The 26,784-nt window shown below is 38.7% G+C and overlaps 2 protein-coding genes across 15 annotated transcripts in view; both read right to left on the bottom strand.

Annotated features, from left to right (window-relative positions):
• LOC121955594 (DNA (cytosine-5)-methyltransferase 3A-like) overlaps positions 1 to 6,426 on the bottom strand; it is a 65,014-nt gene extending 58,588 nt beyond the window's left edge. For 3 of the 5 annotated variants that reach the window (XM_042503620.1, XM_042503623.1, XM_042503626.1), the window contains exons 1-2: positions 6,323 to 6,426; positions 663 to 902 (exon numbers count right to left, since the gene is read on the bottom strand). In XM_042503620.1, coding sequence (XP_042359554.1) covers positions 663 to 731 — 69 coding nt within the window. In that variant the 5' untranslated portion in view covers positions 732 to 902; positions 6,323 to 6,426. Of the gene's footprint in view, positions 1 to 662; positions 903 to 6,155; positions 6,236 to 6,322 lie in introns of those variants that run through there. The other 2 variants (XM_042503622.1, XM_042503621.1) reach the window with 2 other exon arrangements.
• Positions 6,427 to 14,600: 8,174 nt separating this feature from the next.
• The window catches only part of LOC121955112 (dystrobrevin beta-like), a 32,982-nt gene continuing 20,798 nt past the window's right edge, over positions 14,601 to 26,784 (bottom strand). For 2 of the 10 annotated variants that reach the window (XR_006106594.1, XR_006106595.1), the window contains 11 exons: positions 26,233 to 26,310; positions 25,126 to 25,213; positions 24,849 to 24,928; positions 23,479 to 23,592; positions 21,027 to 21,123; positions 20,768 to 20,788; positions 20,342 to 20,495; positions 19,151 to 19,240; positions 18,911 to 18,958; positions 17,137 to 17,470; positions 16,882 to 16,897 (listed from right to left, as the gene is read on the bottom strand). Coding sequence is in view for 4 of the 10 variants with exons in the window: in XM_042502915.1 (XP_042358849.1) it covers positions 15,868 to 15,883; positions 16,868 to 16,900; positions 17,449 to 17,470; positions 18,911 to 18,958; positions 19,151 to 19,240; positions 20,342 to 20,495; positions 20,768 to 20,788; positions 21,027 to 21,123; positions 23,479 to 23,592; positions 24,849 to 24,928; positions 25,126 to 25,213; positions 26,233 to 26,310 (841 nt within the window). In the remaining 6 variants the exon portion in view is untranslated. Of the gene's footprint in view, positions 15,884 to 16,867; positions 16,901 to 17,136; positions 17,471 to 18,910; positions 18,959 to 19,150; positions 19,241 to 20,341; positions 20,496 to 20,767; positions 20,867 to 21,026; positions 21,124 to 23,478; positions 23,593 to 24,848; positions 24,929 to 25,125; positions 25,214 to 26,232; positions 26,311 to 26,784 lie in introns of those variants that run through there. The other 8 variants (XM_042502915.1, XM_042502916.1, XM_042502917.1 and 5 more) reach the window with 8 other exon arrangements.

Here is a 26,784-nt window from a genome sequence, read left to right as displayed (position 1 = left end):
CCACATGTTGACGCCGCTAGCCGTCTGTCTGTCAGCCAACAGTAAATAAAATAAAAGACAAGACTTTAACAACTCAAAATATTAAATTTAGTTAATGGTGCACTGGACTAAAAGGAAAGGCCTCTTGTATATCACAGGATTTGTTTTTTGTTAACATTTACTAGTATGTTCCCTGTTTATGGGTGTGTGGCTATTGAAAAGTTTAATTTAACTTTAATTTAATCATAAAATCCTTGCAGATAACAGATATATGCAAAAACACTAAGTTGACACATGGTTATAAATACACATATATGTTAATGCCCCACAATAGATTCACATATTTTACTGACGAGTTATTTGTCTCCTGCTGTGCCTCTTATTGTTTTCATTTTGCGAATTTCTTAATGCGAAGAGACCAGGTTGCTTAATCACACTTCTGAACCCATATATTGTATGTTAATACTTTTATATTTTATAAACATTTTGATTGCAAGACTTTTGTGTTTGCTGGCGTATATTTTTCTGTCGTGGTTCTGTTGTTTTCACTCAAGCACAGGACTTTTTTTCATGACATTAGTAGTTGTTATAGTGCTTGCAGTATTAATTATATAGCGGTCGTAGAAATGATACCTCCAACAAAAATCATTTCAGATTTTGCAACAATAATCTATCTTTCTCACCACATCGTTGGTGATGTCGTTCTCTGGTGTCTCAGGTGGTTCGGCGGCAGCAGGACTGTTGGACGGCATGGCTGCGAGTGGCTCGGCGAAACCAACTTTAGAAAGGTAAAAAAAAAAAAAAAATGGAGCAAATCAAAACATGGGAAAGGCCCTCAGAAGCACCAGGTGCAGCTTCATTCAATCTGTCTGTTTGTTGGTTTGTCGGACAATCACTCGCTTGCTCGATCACCTCCCCCTCTCCTGAGGGAAGAAAAAAAGAAAAGCAAACACACAAAGCAAAACATGAGTGGATACAGTAAGAGGAAGTGTGTCAAGTCGGAGTAAGAAATCATTCTCAATATGTGGCTGACATCTTTGTTTTCTCTTTTTCCTCAGTCTATCAACCTCTTGTTCAGACACACACACACAAACACACACACACACACTCACACACACACACACAGCCCTGAGGTTAAGGCTGCAGAGGTAATGGCGTCTCTATGAACTGAACATGTTGGATGGTACCCCTGCACATGCAGAGCCGAAAATGTCAGAGCAGTAACAGGTTAACGCGCACACACCTGCACACACATACACACACACACATACACACAGGTGTCCTCAAAGGATTCTGCTGGAATCAGGGCACCTTTCAACATGGCTGTTACTGAGTTTGATCGATGTGGTCAGATAAACTGTCCCCTTTCATTATTACACAAAATAAGTGCGTTCATACTGCAGGTAGTAAATTCTTTTCCTTAAAACAAGTCAGTCTGTATCATTCTAAACAATCTAGTACTGCAACTAATTGCGATACTTGTTAATATTTTGATTATCGTCATTTATCTATTCCATCTTCCTTTGTTTTTCTTTTGTTTTACAGTTCTGGCCTTTTTGACAGCAGCTAATCAAGACACAGAGGGAATGTAAAAAGTGAGTGGGGGGACTGCATGCAACGAAGGTCCCTCTGTGTATTTTGAGGCTGCCAGAATCCACTTCAACACGTCTACTGCTTTTTATTTATTAATTGTTAGAATATAAAGTGACATTTTTAAACTACTTGTTTTGTTTAGCCAAAGGTCCAAAACCCACTGAGATTATACTATACAATAATATAAAAAACTTAAAAGTATTTACTTACAAGCAAATGTTTTGGCACTTTGACAGTTGTTACAACTCCTTACAATGCAGCATAGTGTACATGTCATTGTTGGAACTAGTCCTAAGCAGAGAATGAGTCATGTGTGACCTTGTGCTCATTTTGGCTCTCTTTTGTCTCATCAGTCACTACTTGTTAAATGGAAATTAATAAGTGAGACAAATTTTTAAGAGGTTTTGAGTGTAAAACCTGATTTGGATTGTGTTTTTTTTCAGCAATTTTGGCAGATTATAAACTCTTGAGACTTCTAAAGGGCAGGAAGTCTAAGATTATTGTAAAGGTGGAGTATGACAAGATTGTCAATACAGCTCGCTATGCTCTGATTCAGGCAGATTTTAAGATCTAAAAGATAATCTTTTAAGATTGATTTAAAGATATATAAGCCTGGAAACGAGGGACGTCTTCTCACTCAAATCTAGATATACAACCCCTCTTGACAGTTAAAAACACAAAACTTTAATTAAACTTGTTTTTGTTCTTGCTACCACAGATTCTGTGACCGTTACCTTATCCTGAACCCAGTCTTAGCCCCAACCTCAACCAGCTGCTTCTGCCACAATCAAAGGGACAGTTTATCCCCAAATCAAAAATACACATTCTGCCTCTTACCTGTAGTGCTTTTTAATGATCTAGACTGTTTGTGTTTGGCCATAAAGATGTCCACCTTGTCTTGAATATGATGGAACTAGATGGCACTCAATTTGTGATGTTCAAAGTGCCAAAAAAATACACTTAACAAACACAGCAACAATGTCACTTTCCAGAAATCATGACCCGGTTACTCAAAATAATGAACAGACGTTGCTGTGAGCAGTTTCATGTAGGAACTATTTTCTTTCTACCGAGCTAAACCCATCAACCATATCACTGAGCAGATGGAAATGTATATTTTTGGCGCTTTGTGCACCACAAGCAGAGTGACATCTAGTTCCATTATACAGTAGAGAAGGCGGACGTCACTATGGTTGATATGTCCAACACTAAACAACACACAGCGAAACAATCTAGACTGATGAACAGCACTACAGGTGAGAGGAAAGGGTTGAACTGTTCCTTTAAACACAACCGAACTCCAGTAGAGTAAGTAATTGATTACCACATGAGCTGGTTTTGTACACACTAAATAGATTATCGAACACGTAAAAAAAAAAGTACAGAAATTTAAAGCTTGTGACCACCAAACAAAAACACTCAGTGAGGTGCAACTGCCGCAATCCTTGTCCATCATTTTCTAAATCATGATATCACAAAGTGCACTTATGCTGAGGCCATTTACAAACAAGGTCACCTGGGTTCAACCGCTAACAAATCTTTTCAAAGTTTGGTTTAAATGGGTGTTTCTATCTGGTGATGCAGCAACAAGCAGAACTATGCACGGCTGGATTAGGCCATTTGGCGGCCTTGGGGCAAAATTTAGCTGTGGGGCCTGTTCTTCCCACTGTCTGCGCCTTGTGTAAGTATCCTGTTACCGCTAAATACCAAATGTATACTGTCCTGCCAAAGGCTTACTTTGTGCGTACAAAACTAAATGTAGGATTATCAATGCATTACAATAATCTGAAAAAAGGTATTGAAAGTTGGTTTCGATTTGGTAAAAAAAACATTTTGGTTTGCATTTTGGTTTTATCTTTTAGTAGTGCATATTCCCACAAAAACTGTAAATAATCAAATTGCAGAACCACAGGTGAATTGCCTGTGTGCTGTGTTACAAAATTTTAATGGACACCTGCTTCCTACCTTTTCTTAGAGTTATGATTTTGGGCTGTACAAATAAAATTCTTATTTTCCATGAGTGCTCAGCTGCATTTTAGCATAAAAATTGCCCCACACATGGTGCTATTAGTTAAAGTATTCTCCATTGAACTTATTTACTTCTGCATGCTGGGTGCAAAGTTTTTGTGACTGTATTTTTGCAAATCAATTCTGGAGTGTGATTTGTTCAGATACTGAACACAAAAGGAGCTTAAAATACTGTGTTTGCATGTGCCTAAAAGAAAATTGGATCCCAGCAGTGATTTGGATTTGAGCACAGTGTGAGTGCAGCCAATATGTCTGGCTTTCCTCGAGATGTATTGTACAGTATGTCACTCCTCACGCTGTGGCCTTACATCACCTACTGTTAAGACAACAGGCAGCCGGCCAGGGTTACCAGCGGAAAGACAGGGGTGGAAACTTTGCAGAAATGGGTGTACAGTATCCACCCCACACCCCGAGGGCTCCCTGCGCGAGCTCCAGGCCCCAGGCCAACCAACTCCTCCAAGTTCTGCGTATTTAGGTCACACACACACACAGACACACACACCTCTCACTCCTATAGCAAGTCTATACACACTGATTTAAATTGTTTCAGTCTTCATGCAGCAGTGGTTTAAATTAGACCATAATCAAAGGCCCAAGCAGAAGCCTGTACTGGTGGGAGGAGAAATGGTTGCGCAGAGAAAAAGCTTCAGAGGTAAGTCAAGGTAATGAGAGTCAGGCAGTGATAAGACAGGAAAGTAGGTGATTTGTTTTCACAATAAAAGCATTAAATATATATTTTCTTTCTGTCTTAATTATTCAGTCTAATCTGCTTTCTTTCCTTATACCCTTTCTTAATGCTGCTGTAATATAATTCCCTCCTATGGTGATCAATTAAGTATTATGTTATTGACAGAGCTGGATATTTTTGCTTGAGAGACTTCATAGAGGCATCATATTGTATTATTGCAGGTATGCAGGTGTTTTGTTTCACTAAGTAACAAATTCTTAAAGGCAGGTTACTCAAACTTGTCAACTCTTGACATTTTTAAGCTGTACATTTATATAGAGATCCAAAGGGGCTGCAGCCAGGTAAACTGTTGAGGTCATCTGAGGTCATGACTGTAATTCTCCAACACATCATGACCTAGTCAGAAAATTTTGATTAGACGACAGTTGAGTCCTTTAAATGTTTCTGTTACATAGATTATGTCCCCTAGCCTGTTTCAAAACCTTCTCCCTCAGACATAAAATTCTAACAAATACTGGAAATACTGGATCCTTTATTCATCAGTGTGTTATTAATGGCCAAAAAGAGGAAAAAATTCAAATCGAATAATGGGGGCAGCACAAACAATACCCACAATACCTTAAGTTTTTTTGATTGTACAATGTTCACACCACACAGGTTTTCTGAAACCCAAAATAAAAAAATACAGAGGACATGACCTCAGCGTCCTAAATGTTGGCTACGATCCAGTCCAAGTACTGGCACTTAATACACAGATTTACATAATCTCAAAAACTAGCCATCATAACAAAAACAAGAACCCAGACAAAACAAAAGACCTGAAAAAGCTTTAAATGATTATAATTCTGTAACAGGATTTTAAATATTTAATTATGACATTTATTTTTTCCCCAGACATTTTTTACACAAGATTTTAAAAATAATTTTCTAAATCTACTAATTTTCTTTAATTTGTGGAACATTTCTTACCAAGTTGCTCATTGCCTTTCTCCACATTTTTGAAAAAGGTCATATTATATTGCTCAGGGTTTAAATGTTAGACTTGTGAAAGGCTTCTGAAAGCAGCACATGAAAAGTGATTTCTATACAGGTTTCAAAGGGTTAAGCCATAAAACAAAAAAAAATGAAGACCTCACCTTAGACTCTATGAATTAACCTATATATTTTTTAAACTATTGTATGCCATTTTTAACACCCAAATATTGTTCATCAAATGAATAATTTTACGTTGCAGCCCTGCAACACTGAACTTGTGAAATATTTATTAATTGATTACCAGTGTCTTTGTAATCAAAGTGCTTTAAATATTTTAAAAACAGGATGGCCAAACAGATATGTTTTTACCGCAGTGTTTACCGAGACATTTATTTTTAAAGTCTGCGCCGGAAATGTCGTAGTTTTCCTGCTAGCTTGACGGAAGCGAGCTTTATGACAATTAATATTGGGAGCGACCTCACGCGGCCTTTACCGGACGAACTCTCATAAACGGCGAATAAACCCGGCGGGGGTGTGTGCGGGGCGGGCAGCCGGTGAGAGACACGTGTCTGAGTGTGTAGCGGCGATAAGCTTTACTGGGTCAGGTAAAAAACACACACGGGGGCGCGTTTTAGACCGAATGCACTCGTTAACCTCAGAAAGCGCGCGCCCGCCCGCTCGCTCTCAGCGGAGGCGACGGTTCCGCGCGCTGATGTGTCTGTCTGCATCTGGTGGGAGAAGAGGACGGTGCGCTCCGGTTTAACGTTACCTGCTGGTGTCGGGGGGAGCCGGGAGGTGGGCTGCACGCTCCACCGGACAACGTTTAACACACTCGTTATATAACGGTTGTCCGGTGGCCGTGATTTTCCTCCCGCCGTACAAAAGAACTCACCGTACAAGTTCACGAACCGCTCCGTCTTCACGCGCACATCATCTGCTGAAACGGAACCAACGGTTTGGCTCCGGAGCGCGCGAGCGATGACTTTAGGAGATGACTGTAGCTGAACTTAACGGTTGCCGGTGTGCGTTCACGAGCCAAAATGCAATGTTTATATTTACCGTGTCGTCCGTCCCTCAGGCACACGGACCCTGACGGTCGTCGCTCTCTCTCCTCTCGTTCACTCTCTCACTCTCTCTCTCTCTCCCTCCTCGCGCTCTACCGGGTCTTCTCTCTCCGCTGTAGCTCGCGCTCCCCCGCTTGCTCCTCTCTCACTCTCTCTCTCTCTCTCTCTCTCTCTCTCTCACCGACCGGCCTGCTCGCTCCCTCACGAGCCGCAGAGGCTGCAGCACCGGAGAGAAAGTTTCCGCCGGGTCCTAAAGTCTACGTCTAGCACTCAGCACACACGCGTACATGCACGTGCACGCACAAACACACTTAAGCACGTAAAGACAGGTGTAAAAGCAGCAGATAGCAAACTAGCCATTTAACTAGCCTAACTAGTTCGCCAGTTTAAACGGCTGTGTGGAAGAAAAACAAAAAACAACTTAAATCTAAAGGTCCAATACCTTCAGGATGAAGTACTTTGATGTACAAACTGAAATAATTCAAAGCAGGTTTAGTGGCATCATTATGACAAATGTCTGGGTCAATAAATAATGTTTTATATTCACTTACACTCCTGGTTCTCAAACTTTTTTTTAATAATGTACTCCCTTTCAAATATATTTTCAGCGATGTAGCTTACCTCCTGTCCAGCAAAAAACAATTTTTTGAAGAAAAAAGTTAGCTAAAGAAAAGAGGCACAATACAGCTCGCTCCATCAGTGTCTGATATTTAAAATACATAACTAAATTCATGGCAAAACAGTTTTTTGTCATTTTATACAGTAACACTACCACAGCAGTGTAAGTATCTTTTTGAGAAGTTGCGCAATGTATTGATTCAATTATAACATTTTTTTTACATTAAATCCTCTGCAGTACTACAAAGTACTTTTAAGGGTACATATATCTCCATTTGAAAAGCACTGATTTACATGTCGAAACTATACCACAGTGATGCTAAACTTACAGACTGTGGGACACTTCTGGCCCCTAATAGGATGCTGTGTGGCCCCCTAACCATTTTCCAATTCCCAATAAAAATAAAGTGATTCACACTGGGAATCGTTTCCATACTTTTAGTATACATAAGGCGCCTGAATGCATCAAAATGGAGCTTGTTACCAAAAAAAGGTCAGTGGAGGATTCACCGCACCCCCTGACAGAGGTCCTAGCTAAGTCCCTAAGGTCCTAAAATCCTAAAAATGTCCTAAAATCCAAGAAATGTCTCAAAAACCTATGACATCCTGAAATACTAGAAAGATCCCACAATACTAGAAACATGCAGCACATTTTTTCCCCAGGGCAAATAATAATACACAAAGGATTCATTTTCATAAAGTCTGTGTAATTTTTAAACGTACTTAGATTGTTTTCTAAAGTAGTTAGTAAGTGACATTTTCACTAAAACATATAAACAAGGATTTATTGCCAAGAGCATATTGTAGAGAGGGTCCTTTATCAAAGCTTCTCTCAACTGTTATTATCTCATCTGATATTGTGCATAAATTGCATATATTCCTAAATTATTTTGTGCCTAAACAAATTACTACAAAAAGTCAAGGTTATTTGAACATACAGTATTGTGCTACAACAGACAGTGTATTTTTTATTTTGTGTTTATTCAAAATGCTTAACCAGACACCATACAAGAACGCCGATGTTGGACTATTCAGTGGGAATGTCTTTTAATGTCCAATGCCTTTGTAAAGAAAAAAAAGTTGCTCCACAGTATCTGTTAACAGCAACTTAAGTATGAGGTTACTGAAAAGACTGTTGACCCTGGTTCATGTCTGACTACGCTCAGTGGAAAGGGTATTAGTGGCTTCTTGCAACAACTTGCAGTTTGTTTGATGTCGGTGTGTTACGCCTCAAGAGTAAACTCTTATATCTGTCAGCAGGTCAGGGTCAAGTCTAAGCGTAAACCTCTGGATACTAGTGTATACATAAATGCTCTAATGGGTCCACTTTAGCATCAGTAATACTGCAGTTACTGTAACACATGAACCAAACGTTTGAGTTTCAGTTTTAATATTTGCATACATGGCTCCTTCGGTTTATTGCCTCACAGCACCGGTTCCCAAACTTTTTTTTTTTTTTTGACGTGACATTTTGAATGTAACTTATATTTTTAGAACGTGTCAAAAGCTGCATGTGTGTGAGTTTTGAGCAGACTGATGTTCCCTCCCTGTATTACAATGATTTTAAGATGTTTTGAGAAAAGTCAGAAAAAGTAACTGTGTTTTTCTAAGACAGATGTTTTTGTTTATTTTCTTATTTTTTAATACTGTCATGGTCATAAAGGTTGGGAAATACTATATGATAGAAAGTTTTGGCTAAAATTTAACAGCTACTGTCATTGCAAAAAGGTGTGTTTTGTTTTTTTTGGTCATGTTTTCTCTCTCTGATCTGCACTTGTGCTACTTTTAATGTTTTTTTTTAAAGTAAATCATTTAGTGACTAATTTTACTCTTTTCTATTCTTTCATATGTTTAATATTATATTGCTCTGTAAAGCACTTTGAATTACCCTGTTGTATGAAATGTGTGTACCTATAAAGTTGCCTTGCCTGTTGTGTAGCTGCCACCTCCAACCCACGAGTGAGTGCAAGTGCACAGCACTTACCCGTTTTCTTGTTTGGTGGGTTATTTTCTTCCAATCTAACTCCTTTTCCCACAGGTCCCTCAACGGATGAAGCGTGCTGCAACAAGTTGAAACCTGCTCTCTTCACTGCTGTGTACACGGTATTCTAGGAAAGATGGGAAAAGCAGTAGACATAGTATGAGCGGATTAGACAAACTGTTGGTGGTAAAATCTTAAAAGAGGAATTTACAAAGTAAATTTCCTTTAACTCATACTAAAGTGTGGATTTGGTGTAGAACATGTAGAAATGTGTTTGGTCTTTTTCTGTGTCATCTGGACAACTGACAATACTTCAGATATGGATGTTGCTGCAAAGAAACTACGTATTGTAAAATATGGACGCTTCACACACATCCTCCACCCAAGGGCACAGAAAATCGATACAGTCAGCACAGTTTCTAGATGGACACCCAAGATTAGTGTCCTCAATTCAGTATCTGACCAAATGTCTTTCCTTCTGCTCCTGAGTTATGACGTTGAATAATGGCAAGAAAAGTGTTTTTGCAGAACATTATGATGTCACAGTGAAGTTGACCTTTGGATTGTAAACTGGAAACAATTAATCATTTTATTCTATTAGACGTTTGTATGAAAATTTGCCATAATTAGTGTATGAATTCCTAAAAATTGTTTCCTAAAAATTGTTTTCTGAGGTCACAGTGACCTTGACATTTGACTAACAATTTCTAATCAGTTAAAATTTGAGTCCATGTGGATGTTTGTGCCAAATTTGGGGAAAATTCTCTCAAGGCTTTCTTGAGATATTGTGTTAGGGTTAGGGTTAGCCCTAACCCTAACCCTAACCACAAGAATTAGACAGACGCAAGGTCAGGATGATCTTCGACTGCCAAATTCTGCTCAGCTTCTCGTTGCGTTCAAGTGGACGTTTGTGCCAAACTTGAAAAATTCCCTTAAGGCATTTTGAAAATATTGTGTTCACCAGAATGAGAAAGATGCAAGGTCTCATTAACCTTGACCTTTGAACACCAAAATGTAATCAATTTATTGTTGAGTTGAGGTGGACTTTTGTGACAAATTTGAAGAATTTCCCTCAAGGCGTTCTTAAGATATTGGGTTCATGAAAATGGGACAAAAACATAATGCCTCCAGCCTCGGCTATTGCCGCTGTGGAGGCATTCTTACTAGAGCTGCAACCAATGGCTTTTTTTTTATTGATTAATCTGTTTAGTTTTTCAACCAACTTTAATAATTCAATCAATAAAATATCGTGAAACTGTAAAAATCATTGAATGTGATGTCTTCAAACTGTTTGGTTCAAAACCAAAAATTATTCAATCTAAAATATAAAACAAAGAAAAGTAGACTTTAATAAGCTTCAGTCAGAAAATATTTTGAACTTTTCTTCCATAAAACACTTAAATGTTTAGTTGATTAGTAAAATATTTGACAATTACAGAATTAACTGTGACCCCAACTATTTAGGAGATTAAGATGATGTTCATTGCACTATTGGCGACTGAGTTTTGCCCCAGAACAGAAGGTTAAACTCAGTTTGACCTCTAAGAAGAAGAAAGTATATAGATCCCTAATAAACAGGGTCATAACTGCAGTGTGTGAGCGAGTATAGGAGCTGGTGGGTGGGGGGTTATTTATAGCAGTCAGTGAGGTCACCAACAACAGACAACCTCAATGAGCTTTATTCAGTCTATAGTTCACACCCCCACCTCACATATACACTCTCACAAACGCACATATGCAACACACACACAGTCGTGACCTCTGAAGGAAGCTCTCATGGGAAAAGTGAGAACTGCTCATCCATACTAATGAGGACACTAAATCAGAGGGAAAGTTAAAAAGTCGTACATGCAGAAGAAAAATTGGGTGTTTATTTATAGAAACTGGGTTATGACCAAAAACAGTAGTTCCATTTGGTTTCTCTCCAGAATATTGTGACCAGTTTGGATGAAAATGGTTTAATTTTGGAGGTCACAGTGGTAGAATTAATAAAGTACATTTGTCCCCAAATTTTAGCTGATCTCTAAATTTTGGGACAATACGGCAGCCCCATGCATGTTTCTAGTATTTTAGGACATTTCAAGGATTTTAGAATGTTTTAGGTTTTTAAGACATTTCTAAGATTTTGGGACATCTTAGGGGGAAATATTGGCTTTTACTCCACTACGTTAATTTCACAGCTATGGTTACTACCTTCTTTATTAGTTGTTAAAAGTGATGCATTATACATCGGAATATGCAAGTATCACATGAAGTTGATAGCTCCAACACAAAAAATGAAACGCTGTTCACACATTATTACGAAAAAAATATAGTAATATACCCCTACTGTGACTATAAAAGTGAGCAACAATACAGTTTTGCTGTTAAACAGTTTAATTAAAGAGTGAGGATGTTATTTTTGTATGTAAAAAGTTACAGTCTCAAAGACAATGGGATTTTTGCTGCGGTGGAATACAACTTGGTACATTTACTCATAGCTGACCGAAGTACAAATTGCGGTACATTAATGCCAGTTACTGCATACTTTTATTTTAGTAGTTACAATCTGTGAAGTCAAACTGTTAAAAGCATTTTTATTTATTTTATTTTATTTTTGCCTCTCTGGATGTGTATAGGTTTTTTCCTACTGCTTTTTTTTTAACTCTTGGATCTGAAAACTCTTAACATTCAGCATTAATAATATAATAGTGTAACATTCACAGGGCCATTACTCTGAAACGAGCCCTTTTTGATACATTTTTCTAAAATCACATACTTTTACTTGAGTAACATGTTGATTGGAGGACTTTTACTTTTTTTCCCATTATCTATAAACACTTATCCTTTACATATTTGCGGGGGAACTGGAGCCAATCCCAGCTGACATTGAGCGAGAGGCAGGGCACACCCTGGACAGGTCACCTGACTATCACAGGGCTGACACATAGAGACAGACAACCATTCATACCCACATTCACACTTTCAGGCAATTTAGCGTCAGTAATTAACCTACATGTGTTTGGACTGGGGGAGGAAACCAGAGAACCAAGAGAAAACTGAGGCAAACATAGAAAGAACAGGCAAACTACACACAGGAAGGCCCCAAGTTTGAACCCAGAACCCTTTTGCTATGAGGCAACAGTGCTAACCCCTGAACCACTGCGCCAGGACTGGTATTTTTCATTGTAGAGTTGCTACATTAACTTAAGTAAATTATCTGAATAGTTCCTCCAGCCAGGAGCATAACATCAAATTCTGGGCCCCTATGCACAAGCAGTCTCTGTGGACCCCCCACCCCCTTGATCAATGTCTCTCTCACTCAACCTTTGGATTTGTTTTTTTAATGACAGTTTGCTTTCTTTCCCTTTCCTTGCTTTCTTTTTTTTGGAACCTATATTTTATTTTAGGGGGGAAAGCTATGAACGTATATTTTGGTGCTTCTGCAGCATAAGCAGTCGCTCACTTGACTATAAATGCATTTAGTGGAGGGGCGGGCTAAACCATTTACTGCCTTTAAGGGGTGAGATGGGCCTCAGAGAGACCCACTATTTTTTTAATACAAAATTCAGTACTTTAAAACATTTTTTTCTGAGGGTCCTGGGTAATCAGTCCCAATTTTACACCCACACTGTAAAAATAAACTATTTGTTTTGACTTAAAAAAAAAAAGTCCGGGCTGCCTTAAATTTCTAAATTGAGTCAACTTCAGGTTTTTACGGCAGCACAGACACTAACATTTTTGTTAAAACAGTCTAATTTTTACAGTGCACTACAGCACCCTTGTGTCTGAACATACCTCAAATAGTTTAATTTTGTAAACTGGTCAATTCTGTAACCTAAAAATATAAGACATTTTGTTCTTTAACCCAAAATGTTATCATGTAAGTTATTTAAATCAAACACTGTTAAGTCATGCTCTTATGTTAACTGTTCTGCACATCTTAAGAGTTTTCTTGCCTCTGCTTTATTTCCCTGCAGGCTTCACAGTGGTTTTTGATGGGGTTTAGAAAAGCTGTATTCCAGATGAGAGAAGTCAAGGAATTTTACAAATGGGTCACTTTCCAGGAATACAGCAGAGTGGAGTTTCCAACTTGTTTCACAAATTTATATGTAAATATTTTTCTTTTGCCAAACCATGCACGAACATGAACAAATAAAATGTTGAGGTCATGGAAAAGCTCTGACATACCAGTGTAACGTCATAGAAAAGTTACTGAATAAACGATAACGCACACTTGTTGTAATGTTGCTGCCCGACCTTTTTTGTCCGGAGGGATTACAGCCAACAGTCACAGAAATGGACAAAACTCAAGAGTTTGATGTTAAATATTTTTTATTGCAGATGAAACACACTTTTCACTCACAGCATCAGCTCAGGCAGGTTCAGAGCTGAAGGTTTTTACAGCTTCATGTCAGGACGCGTCTGTCCTGTCAGTCTTGATTTCACTCTCACTCTCTCTCAAACACACACACTGAAACAAAAGCTCATTCATTTATTAATCATTCATACGGTGGACTGATAATGTGATAATCACAGACGCAAGCTGTCAGTCAGAAAATGTGGAGGGCTACAGAAGTCTGGAAAAACATGTCCAACGGAAAACTGATCCAAAAATGTAAAAAAAAAAAAAAAAGAAACAGGTAAGTAAAGCTCCATATCAGCTGAAACTAAAACCCTGAAATGCTAAAAACACTTCTTTGATAAAATTATTTCACATATGCTACATGAAAATACATCAACTTGACCTGATTCAAGCTCAGGAAGTAACTTTGGGTCATGCTTCATTTGCATACAGATATCAGTCTGAAGATTTAGGGGAGCTGGCTAGTTCAACATGCACAGAGAACTTAAACTCCCACAATCCCCTGCATTTTGCAGGAAGCTTGAAAGACATCAAAGAGTAGCAAAGCGTGAGGAGTTACTTTGGGCAAGCAGTGTTTAAAAAGTAAATGTCCTATTCACTTTTGAGAGATAAAGTTTGGTATCTGGTAGTTGAAACACTATCAAGGCAAAGGTTAACATGAAACACTGCTGGCAGAAGAAGTCAAAATTGTATAAAAAGACTAAAAGGAGAGAAGTCAACTACACTTCCCAAGGAGCACTGCAGAAACAAACATCCAATCTGAGAGGTTAAAACAGTGCCTTATTAGATATTATGCAGTGTGTGTAGTTCCTGACTACAGCAAAAAAGTTTTTTAAATTCTCTACAGCAAGCTGGCTATTTTTTCTCCACAACCATAGCTGCAGAGGCTTATGGGTACCGTAGTATTTAGAGACATTCTATATGAAAAACTGGCAGAATAGAGTGCTGCAGGGACGATGGTTTATTGCAGAAAATAAGCTCTGCGGCAAACAAGTGAGATACTTACACTTTACAATTTTTGAACCCTGAATGCAATTCTCAGAAATAAAAAGCTATTGTTAGGCTATAAACGAATAACACCACAGTGGCATGACTATAACGCCGCCACCACAACGAGGCTGTAAAGCTAGGTTCTGCGTGATGACATTCTGTAGTCTCCTTAAGTCACTTGTGACTTGAAATCCACTCAAAAACCCATTGACTTCAAGGCCAGGTAACCGGAGGTGCTGAGATGCTAACTGATTTCCGGGTTTTAGGACTCATTCCTGCACCACTCAATCATGATATTTTTTCCTAAGTAAGGATGCAAATCGCTAGCTTTTTTCTTTTTGGTCTTGTTGGAAAATAATGGTCTTTTTTAAAATGATTTCTTCAGATACATTTCTAATAAAATGCAATAAATAATTGGTCACACACAACATTTATGTGGACATGAGTTGTGAGCAATTCAACCAAATCAAGAATGATTTTTTGAGTCCTGGTGAGGTGTTAGTATTACACGTTTCACAAGAAAAAGCAGGATAATTCCAAAAAAAATAAACTTACTTACTTCCTTAATTCTTCAATTATGTGACGCCTCACACTCAGGTTGGGAAAAGCTGAGTCTGTTTGAAAGAACATTTGTCGGGGATAAACACTTCCAGAGCCCACTTCTCCACCCACTTTGCTACTCTATTGCTACACTGTTGAAGCAAATGGTTTTATATTTTCTCTCTCGTTCTCTCTCTCTCTCACTCACTCACTCACTCTCACACACACACACACACACACACACACACACACACACACACAGAAAGTAATCAGATACCTCCTCTTTGACTGTAGTCCCACTGCAGTACCGAGACACACAGAGAGGCTTGGACAACCTGAGCTGCTATCATACCAGCACCCCTGGCACTAATGTCTTCCAGGTCTCAGACAACTGGGACCAGGACCGGGACAACAGCTTTCCACCCTGCCCTGGGCTGGGCTTGATACAGCAGGAAACGTCCCATTAAAGCTTATCGTCTCAGCAGGGCTGGACCACACTTACATACACATAAACACTCAAACTAAATGAATAAATGCAAAAAATTCAAATCAAAGCAATAAATACTAAGCACACAGTGCTGAAACTTAAAACTTTACAACGTACCTCTCATCTTTTTTGACTTCCTTTTGTTTTTCCACTTTTTCTATCCCCTGTTGTCACTTCCTGTATCACCATCATGAAACTTTCCTGCACTTTTAATCCTTCACAAATTTCCTAAACCTGTCTTTCTGTCTCTTCACAGTATCCCTCTCACTTACTTAACCCTCGAAAACGCAGAGCACACAAACAAGCGCTACAGTACATATCAGTAGATTTTGGATTCCTCGTTTAGCTATGCATGATCAAATCAAACAAAAGTAAATCCACAGTGACAAGATACACACACACACACACACACACACACACACACAGAATCACAGCTATACATCAGTAGGGACCCAGTGGTCGTTTGGTGTCCAGCATCGTGATTGGTTGATTTGCAGGGGAGCTCTAATCCCCACTGGCTAACGACAACAAGAAGTTAAATATGTGAATCCCAGCAGGGTCAGTCTTCTTTGGCCGTGATTAAACATCACTCTGCCTGAGAAGAGAGAAACAGAAGAGTCAGACAACTAATGAGAAGTTCACTTGTCTTTTATATTCTATCATGTGGGGTTGAAGGAAGAGTTTAGGTTTTGGGAGATGCACCTATTTGCTTTCTGTAAATAAATATAACGCTCAAGCCAAGCAGCAACCTCTGGAGGTGAAAAAATTAAGCTAATGCGAATTATCAAAAATTGCAATGGCCACATGAGGCTGGCTCTAAAAGTGAGTCAATTCTCCATAGACCCCCACGTACTCACTCATTTGACATTTCATTAAGGCTTACACTACTCATATTTTTGGGCGGGGCCGCTTGTGTGACAAACTGTCTGCAAGTCTTAAGATCAACCCTTCACTCATCCACAGTTTCACCAAGTAAAGTCTCTGCCAACATTTGGCGGTGTTGCTATCACAACAATTAACGCAAATCTAGCCAGTCCCTGTGTATTCTGCACAATCTTGCAATTATGCCCAATCACTGAGACTTTTCTGCAAATTTGCCAAACTCAAGGCTACAGCCATAATTTGTTTGTTCTCAAAGATTATGACGCAAAAATTAAAAAAAAATATCTGTCCTCAAACTAAAGAGTTTTATTTCAAATAGGAACAACTACATGAGAAGATTTTTTTTCTCATTTGAGTTAATTACTTTTTGCTCTCCACATGAACTCAAAAAAAACATCACAGAATGCTTCAAAAAAACTTATTAGCAGAAACCAAAAACCAGCCGTTTGTAGGCCTGTGCAAACAAGTTTAAACATTAAAACAAGTTACTGCTTTGAGTCATCAAATCGTTTATTCAGTTTTTCCCATAAAACATGAACGCAGCCTTTTTGTTCTACAGCAGAGACGTCTCTAAGCCTGCCTTCATGACAAATAACTCACTGAGGGATTTATGATTAGAGAATTGGCAGGTAGAGTTTCATCTGTAACGGTTTCACTGTCATGTAATTAAAAAGGGCAGTAACATTGACTCACTTACTGTTTTTGTTCGTCCTGCGGTCCTTTTAACCTGCTGAGTAGAGAAAGAAGGTTTGTTAGCAGTCAGCAGAGGACAGTGCAGTGTGAAGCTAAATCAAGTGCTACAGGATTCGGCCAGAAACTGTAATAAGAACCAGACCAGCTCTTAGCATTGAAACATAAAACATGACTGCACTTGGCAGGTGCTACACAAACTGAGTAGCTCCAGAGACAAAACTTTACTGAAGAGAGTCTAACACAGTATTTTATTTTAAAACGTTAGGACTTAACTGTGTTGGACGTGGGGCTGAACCCTGGCCTTCTGTCTGTCTGGCTGCTCGGGGGTCGGTGGGTTAGTACGGCAGGTTAGTATTCTAATGAGCGTTTAGTCTGCACTCGGGGAGCAGACCAGGAAGTAGTTTCACTGCTTCGTCTCTGCAGGCGGTCCTCTTGTAAAGAGGAGGGGCTCCATAAAGCATGGCTAATGAGGCGGCATGTTAATGAAGCTTGCTGCAGTATGAGCACCTGGAGAATGAGCGGAGTCGTGCAGAGACCGTGCACGTGGTCACAGAAAGACATGCAGGAAAAGACCCAGGCAAATACCTCATTATGTGATCCTGAGCGACTTTTATATATGCAAATGAAAAATAAGATTCAGTTTTATTATATTCAAAAGAAATGAATAAACGAGATACAAACGCCATACAGTACAGTTTATGAATATATTATATATTATAACTAGTGTATTCCTCCTATGACTGAGGTTTCTCAATTCTGTATCAACTGCTCATAAAGTCATCTTAAAAATCAGCTGTTTGTAACACCTGCTTCACCTTGCATAAAGCAGCTGTTTACTCACACAGAGGACTGTTATGACTTTTAACACTGGTTGAAAGTACTGTTTTTCAAGTACTGTACATCCTTTAGGTACTTGTACTTTACCTCAGTATGTGGCACTTTATACTGATGAATATGGTGAATTATAGATTTGTGCATACAAGTGTTTTCAGTTATGTGGCTGATGACACCTGTTGATAATTTACATTGGGTTGACAATGAAGTTAGACTTCGTCCATAACAAAACTAACAGGAGAGCTCCTGAAGTCCTGAAAAATTCAATTTTTGATCTTATGCTGTAAAGTAATAACATATGCACACAACATATAGTCTTTCGGGACCTTGGGAACAACATATATCAACACTTTGAAAAGGGCTTTTCTGCAAAGTGAGCACTTTTTGTACATTTTTCTGGTAATATTTGTAGTAGGTTCTTTTACTCAGGATGTATTTTGAATGCAGGACTTTTACTTGTAACAGAGTTGTTATAAAATGATTTTAGTTATTAAAATCTCACCAGTTAGAAATACCTTGTGTTGATGAATGGATTACCTTGGTATATAATACCTATTTAATGGAGAGAATGAGTTTTTATTTGAGAACCCAAGGTATAGTTTTAGAGAACTGGTCAAAATTGATAGTGAATGTCTCAAATGTAAGACTTGACTTTGTGTGAATAAGTATTAGAATCACACTGCAGTATAATTATTAGTCCCCCAAAGTCTCTGTTTATTTATTTGCTTATTTTTATAATCTTTTTTTTTCATGCTCAAAATGGTTGTGAATTTTATTTATGTCATATTAATCTTGTCACTATAAACCAATGAAAATAAAAAGAGAATTACTGATAGAATTACTAACACACACACACAGACACACACACACACACACATATATCACCAGTTCTAAACATGTTTTATGTGAAATTGTCAGCAAAAAACACTAAGAGGAAGCATGGAGTCTATGGTGAACTTAACATTTCATTTATCGCTTATTTTCAAATTATCTGTTTGTTTAAGTGTTTGTTTTGAATGATAAAAGTCAAGCAAAGTGATTACTAGGATCTACCTATAGATGTGTTAATTTAGCAAGCAATCCATGTTAGTGCCATTGCAAATGTTAATCATTAAAATGACAATGCTGGTGTGAAATTTTGTTAGCAAGTGCAGCAAATAGAAAGAGAATTAGTCAGAAAAGATGACATGAGATGCTGAGGAGATTCACTTACCTCTGTCCTTTCCGTTCAGCAATCTCTCCTCTTCCTCCCGAACATCATCTAGTTAGAGAAGAGAATTTATTTATTTTTTGGCATTTCTGCCTTCATATGTATGATATGTATGATGTGCAAAGGTCCCAAAGTTGGAACCGAACTCGGGATATCAAAGTTATATAGCATGTGCTGTAACCATTCCGCTACCAAGGCACTCAGTTTGATACCCAAAACTGTCAGAAGTGTGTTTGTGTGTACCAGAATGGAGCTCTTTGACCAGTGAGGACACAGTGTTGGTGATGGAGTCTGCTGCTACCAGCAGGTCATTCCTCAGGTTCCTTCTCGGGCCTGTGATGGAAAAAAAGGAACCCGTCACAGCAAAAAGATTTCACTGATACTAAATATGTAGTTACTAATGACTTGAAGTGCTGAAATATATTATCACCTTATGAGATCTGAATCTCACTTTGGCACCAATTACAAAAGAAAATCATAAACTAGAATAACCACCTTGCGGTTGTATGCCGCTGCGAACGAGTCAAGTTGCAGTTACAGTTCACATCACAAAAGGTCGATACCATCGGCACAGTTCTAAGGTGGGGACCCAAAATTAGTGTCACCAGTTCAATATCTGACCAAATGTCTCTAATTCATATAATGTTGAATAATGGTTTCAGTGTAAAGTGTTTTTTGCAGAACATTATGATGTCACAGTAAAAGTTGAGCTTGATCTTTTGGATATAAAATGTCACCATTTCATTGTGATGTTTGAGGAAATTCTCTCAAGGTGTTCTTGAGATATTGCTTTCACAAGTAAGAGAAAAACACAAGATCACAGTGACCTTTGCCCATTGACCACCAAATTTAAATCGTGTTATTGTTAAGTCAGTGGACATTTGTGCCAAATTTTAAAAAATCCCTTCCAGGGGTTCTTAAGATATGGCATTCACAGGAACGGGATGCAAGAACAACCCAAAACCACAATGCCTCTGACAGAGGCTATTGTTGGAACGGAGGCTAAAAAAGTGACCACTGACAGCTCACTTATTGTACTTTGCCTCAAAGATTTAACTAAACCAAAGCCATCACAACTGTATGTTACTCAGCCCTTAGCCCAAAAAGATGCTTATTTTATTGTCAAGTTTCTATCTACTTTCAGCCTCAATGCCTGTCTGAACTAAACCCAGCATAGATAACCACAGGGGACGCAGGACAACTTCACCCATTTCTTTAATTTATTGAAATGATGATCAAGTTTTTTTGATTTTCCGGATGTCCCCCAGAGCTGCGCGCACTCCTCTCCTAATTAATCAGCTAACCGCCGCCCTCCTTTGCTACTTAAAATAACATAATTCTAAGTCACAACAGAGAAATGAAAAAGAAAATAAGATTCTCTTAAGTTTATGGCTTAACATTTATGATTTTCTTAGCTGTAAGTTCCAGACTTACCTTGGGCAAATGCTTCTTGCACGTCACCACCCACCCCAGCGAGTGAATCTTGAGGAGGGTACATGTGAGCCTGTGGAGGCGCAGCACCTACAGAGCGGACAGTTGATGGGCTTGGTCGTGCAGGAGAAACGTGAGAAGAGCCAGCCGCCTGTGCCTGAGAGATGGATTTATAGGGTTTGTTAAACATCATTTATGATGTCCACAAACATCAAACTTGCCACTTTTGTTGACATCATCTCCACAATATAGTAAATGTTCTGGTAACTGCTGGAAAAGGTGAACCATCATTTGTCCAAAATATTAAGGCCCTTATTGGAAAAATATAGCTTGCTTGTATAGTTGATTTATTATGACATTTTTGCATGACATTAGGACTGAATCCCTCATTTACAGCACTGTGAGTCCAACATAAGGGGGTGAACTTACTGCCTGACGCTGTTCCTCATCCTAGAGGGCCACAACATGGACAGTCGGAAATAAGTAGGGAGGAAAAGGATGGAAAAAAGAGATCAGGTACAGTCACAGCTGGAAAAAGGTGAAATTATTAAGGAGGAAACAGCAGAGGGAAAAGTGAGGCTTGTTACTGTGAGGACAGACAGGAAGGTGTGAAGAAAACAAGGAAACTTTGCCCTCTAGTGTGTGACAATACACCATGCTGAAAACAATGTATGCTTGTGTGTGTCACCTTGAGCAGCTTCATCAGTCCCTCCAGCTGCACCATCAGTTCCCTCCTGCTCTCTTGCAGAGACGACATCCTCTGCTCCAGCTCATCTTTCCTTTGTCTGCAACACACAAAAACCCACCATGACTGTCACATAACAGAGCATCAGGAGGCAGCAACAAAAGAACTTGAGTGCAAGGACTCTCAGAAGGCAGAAGTTAAACTGAAACATTTGAGGTTACAAAGAGATACACGAATGCAGAAAGGCAAAAAGACTGAAAACTGAAAACTAAGTGAGCACTGAGAGCTGACTCACTGGCCCCGTTTACACTTTTCATGTCACGCACCTCCAGATTTGATTTGGTACAAATTCATTTGCACTAAGCCGCATAAACAGTATTGATTTCTGTTAGCCTGATCAAAAATCTGGCGTAAATGTAGGTAGACTCTAACACACTCCTGTACAGGTCTGCTAAAGTTGGCACAATGAGGTTTATGAGCTGGGAAACTGCCCAAACTCTTTTTCCTTCTAACACTTCTGCAGACAGTTGTCAAGTCCCCTGGTTAGTGAAATAAGAGGAGAAACTGCAGAAGTGAGGTGAGAGCACTGCAGCCCATAGAGCAATGAGGTGGAAACATGGATGGTTGGAGATCGAAGGAACACAGAGTCAGAAACCCTTGACATTTTCCTGGACCACCATGTCTTCCGGGCTTGGAAGAGACGACTTGGTGGAGATGAGATGTGAAAGAGCAAGCTGACCGGGACATGAGAGCATCGAAAGGCTCTGAGACTGACCACAAGACCTTAAAACCAAACTCTGACATCTTGAAAACACAATAAAGACTGGTGTATACTGGTTGTCAGATGGCAGAACATTCATCGTGTACTTAATACTGCTTAAACACACTTGTGTAAACCACCAAGGCTTTCAAAAGTATTTGAGAAGTACAAAGTGAATCCAAATTGCATTCAAATGATAAATTCTTACTATTTACAGAGAGTTGGAAGCAAAAAGAAACCAAGATGTAGGAGCCAGCATATGTAACATCATACTAAAGAGGTGTTTACTTTTTTTTTTTCTCCCAAACAGTATGTGGTCTGGATGGGACACTAACGCAGGAGCATCAACCCGTCTGTTTCCTGCTTGGCTTCTCTTCACATGTTAGGACAAATGAGTAAATAAACAAATATAACAAGAGGATGAGTCATGCAGTAATTCAAGATTTGAGTCATTATGATCCCAAAGTAAAGCTTCAATGCTGGAACAGACCAAAAAATAATCACTTCATCTGTATTAGGGTATTTTACTGGAGATTTTCGGCAATAATGGCATCTTATCCTGAAATGAGAATATGACCAAGATGTTGATACATCTGAGAAACCACTGCCTAGTTAACAGCCCTGCAGATATTCACAGATACTGTATAAGATGGGAACTTTTTATTGTAATCATGTGGCTTTAAAAGGAAGTGGCTCCAGGTGACCCGACTGGACAAATCCACATAGCAATATTACTGATAATGACTGTAATTTACACATCGGATAAATAGTTAGAGTAGCTACTGTTGAAATGTGAAGAGGGAAAGGAGAGTTGGTCATTTCAGGGTACAAAATTAGTGTGCACTTAACAAATTACCCTCAAACAGAGTGCAGTTGAATTCTGGGTATAAGCTAATGTGTCATTATGGTTGTTTCAGTTGTCCTTACACATGCATATAAATTAGCCCCAAATCACACAAATTCATCATTTATCACAGTATGTTGTGAACCTTGTAGTTAAAACCACTACAGTACATAAAATCTTACAGTACATATTGTTATTTGGACAACTTAAAGCCACTGTGTAGAATTTAAACATTTTTGAGTTTGGCGCCCTCGAGTGGCCACGGCCAAAAAGACAATGACAGTGATGCACACTAACATACATGACTGAGATAGCTTAATTTTTCTGCAAACAAAAACTTAAAGCACCAGAATGAGCAGAAAGATGCTATAATCAGAGGAGTTGCTCTGTGTCGCACTTTAAACCGAAAGTATCCGTCCAGAAATCTTAATGCAACTCTCATGCAAGCAGAATTTTTCTGCTTTATATAAAGTCTCCCTCCTCTCCCTTTGAGTTTTTTGTTTTTACCGAAATAGCATAAACATGTTGGAAGCCATTTTTTAACGTTGGCTTTTCACAAAATCTACCATCTGTCGCCACCATCTGCCATAAAGCACTCTCCCTCTGTGCTGCAAAGCAACGCGGCAGATTTCCCGCCAAATCTGACACTGCGGCTCACAATGTAGAAAATGTGTGTATAGCTGAAAAAAAACTTTTATTGTTTTTGAAAACAATGTTAGGACAACATTTTTGCAGGTATGTCAACATCAAAAAGAAAAACGAATAATTGTTATAGTATGTATGTGTGCGCAGCAGGAGACCAGATTTCCCGGCTCCTTTCTGAGCAGCTCCGTGGCGGAGCGTGTGTTTACCTGAGCAGGCGAAGCTCGGCCAGCAGAGTCGGGTTGGTGCTGCCTTTCTCTGGGCTGGCCTGGCACGCTGCATCATGCTCTACACGAAGACGTTTGATCTCTGCCAAGATCTCTCTGGGAAATGAAAAACAAACTGGTCAGCTAAGGCTGGGGGGGGCGATACATGACTGAACAGACTGTGAAAACACAGGGCAGGAATACACACATGCTTCTCCAGGCTTTTGCAGATTATGGAGGAATGTACATGTTGGAATAAGAGAATATAAATGTGACAAGCTGTTGCACATGGGAACAGAATTCAAACATATGCATATGCGCATGTGACAGACATTAAGCACATACAGGAAACATGTCGACTCGGCTTACAAGTACTAAAACATTCAACAGCTAACGTTTTGCGCCTGAAAGCAGTTCGTGCAGACGGGCAAGTCAAATTGAAGCACTTTCAAGTACTTTTTTGAGCACTCCTTTTTATTTGCAATGATGAACTTGTTTTATCCACAACCGTTCATCTCATCTATCGCTCAAGAAGCAGAAAAAAAAACAGATGCTAATGATGCTCTGGCAGGCTAGAGAAACATCCTTGTTGCCGAACATTTACTGGCGTTAAGTTGTTAGCAATCTTAACTCATATCACTCATACAGCTTTAAAAAAACATTATTACAACCACGGCCATTCTCTGCTTTCTAGTTTAAAACATTTTTCTAAGTTATTTTTTTAAGTAATGTTTCATTGGGGCGCCTGGTGGCTCAGAGGATAGAGCTGTGTCCTCGCCGCAGCGACCGCGGGTTTCGACTCCGGCTTCGGCCTTTTGCTGCATGTCAACCCCTCTCACTCTCCCCCTTTCACACTTGTGCTGTCCTATCCATTAAAGGCAAAAACACCCCAGAAAATATCTTTAAAAAATAAAGGAATAAATACATAAAATGTATCATTTGGTTTATTCAAGTACTTTTTTCAAGGACAAAGTTTTTTAAAAAATCTCTGATTTTCAGGATTTTCCAGTAATTAAATTCCTGAGTACAAAATTCAAATACTTCTAGCACCTCAAGCAAATAATAGATTCATTATTAGGTCACTTCTTTAAAAGATGCATTATCCACTGATAATCTATAAATTTAGGGGTGTAAAATTTAAAATCTTTCAAAAATGTACTTCAAATTTAATTAATCATTGTGTCAAACACTGAAATGATACTGATGAGTTGCAAAATAAGACCAGTGTTCTCTTAAAGTGGTTGGGACACCAGTATTATCTCTACACAGTCACAAATATGACGACAAAGTGACAGACTTACAAGAGCATGAAAACTAAACTAAAATGTAATTCATTCAAATGAATAACTTGTCCAGTCTTCTCACATATCTACCTGTTTTTGCACTCCAGCTGAGCAATGAGCTCCCTCTTCTGTTTGTTCACATCAAAGTTGATGCTCCGGTTAGGTATCACCTGAAACACAGTTACTGGAACTTACTGATCGCTTGATCATTCATCATTTAACAACCAAAAGATTATCTTAGTTTGGACAGACATCACTCACAGCTGTGCGTCAGAGCTCTGGTGTTTGTGTACAACAGAAGTACCTAATGTGTATTTATGTATTTGCAGTTGACGGTGTGTGAGAAGGCATGGCGTTGTTGACTTACTGGTGTGCCGTCAGTCTCTGCCAGTCGAGAGGTGTAGCGGGCGATCAGTTTGTGCTCCTCATCTTCTCTTCTGGGACTGTCCACACTGCTAAAAGCAAAGTAAACAAATGATTATTAAAACCACTTTTTAAAATGTCATTCCACTCCTGTTACACTTTTGTCAAATAGTCACATGTGTCAAATGTCCCCTGTGAGCACCTCTGAGTACCTCTGAGTGGTGGAAAATGTCACCATGCACCCAGCAGAAGAGGAACATGCTAACCAATATAATCCACTGCAGCAACGCTAAAGCAAACAGTACGAAGGAATATGGATTTATGGGGATAAAGTTTCTTCTGTAAGGATGGCTGCAAGTTTCCAGCAATGAGGCATTTTTACTTTATTGGTAAAAATGCAATGCATATCTCTTTTTTCATTCTAACTATGTCCTATGTACATTCACTATGGCTTTCAAATAACATAACTTTTTCTTTTATCATTGCTTGCTTTTGCTTGTTTGATTTTCCTGTTATGTTTTTTCTCTTCTTAATTTTTTCCTCCCCTTTTTTTCAATTACTTGTCTTTTTTATGCCATTTAAATGTTTTCCTAATGTACTGTGCTTCATGTACTTTGAATTGCCACCTGTCTAAATGGTGCTATATGAATACCTTTTCCCTGCCTTGCCTAAAATAAGATCAAGAGGGCAAACATTTCCACCAGTAAACACTTAAAGTCAAGCTCTGGTTTTACATATTTAACAAATGTATAACATGTCAAAATATAATGCCAGTCATAAATGATTACTCAACTGACCCTGAAAATGTGGGCTTTATGCTTTATGCAATCTTCTGTTCACTGACTGAAAAAGATGCCGAACACTAATAATATTGAAGTAGCAGTTGGGACATTTTTTGTTTTTTTTCATTTCTGCTGAATGTAAATGATTTCCCAGGAGCTGATAGTTTTTAAATCAGTGTACAACCTGCAAAAAGACAGCATGGACACAATATAACACTTTGATTTAACTTGCCTTTACTTCATGTTTGCTCTTCAGTATAATGATCATAAAAGTCACTGGATAAACCGAACTGCCAAAGTTAAGGTCTAACTGTACTGCGCTCTCTCACCTTGGGCTGGTCTGGAGGCGATTCACATACGCAGCGATCAGAGCGTGTTCCTCGTTCATACGCTGAGCAGCTGACAAACTGGAAAAGAAAAACACAGACAGAAAAAAATAAACGTGAATTTACATTATTGCGAATAATATATATCCTCATAAACTATATATATATACATCAAATACATCTTTACATATTTATCCTTGAATAATAACACATCATGTCTTAAATGTTTTGCATTATGTTTTTTGCACGTGTCAGCCCATTATAAGCCATTTTGTCCACTGCATACAGTGATTCAGTTATCATATGTTTTGGTTTTGTAATTAAGTGGAACCTGTTTATTGTGATCATGTCTGTCCAGGACAAAATGATCACATTTTGTATCCATTTCTCATGAATATCACCATCTAATTTCCATTACATTTGCAAATTTATTACATTAATATAAAGTAATTAAATGGACAGCTTTGCTATCTACAGAATTACATTGGCTGTTTCACAGTACAGTGCAGCTGTTTCATCATGTGGGCATTACATGACCAGGCATCATCTATCCAG

This window comes from Plectropomus leopardus, chromosome 16 (genome assembly GCF_008729295.1).
Source record: "Plectropomus leopardus isolate mb chromosome 16, YSFRI_Pleo_2.0, whole genome shotgun sequence".
Classification (NCBI taxonomy): Eukaryota; Metazoa; Chordata; class Actinopteri; order Perciformes; family Serranidae; genus Plectropomus; species Plectropomus leopardus.
Note: the sequence above shows the minus strand (reverse complement) of the source record. Positions and strands in the feature narration are given on the sequence as shown.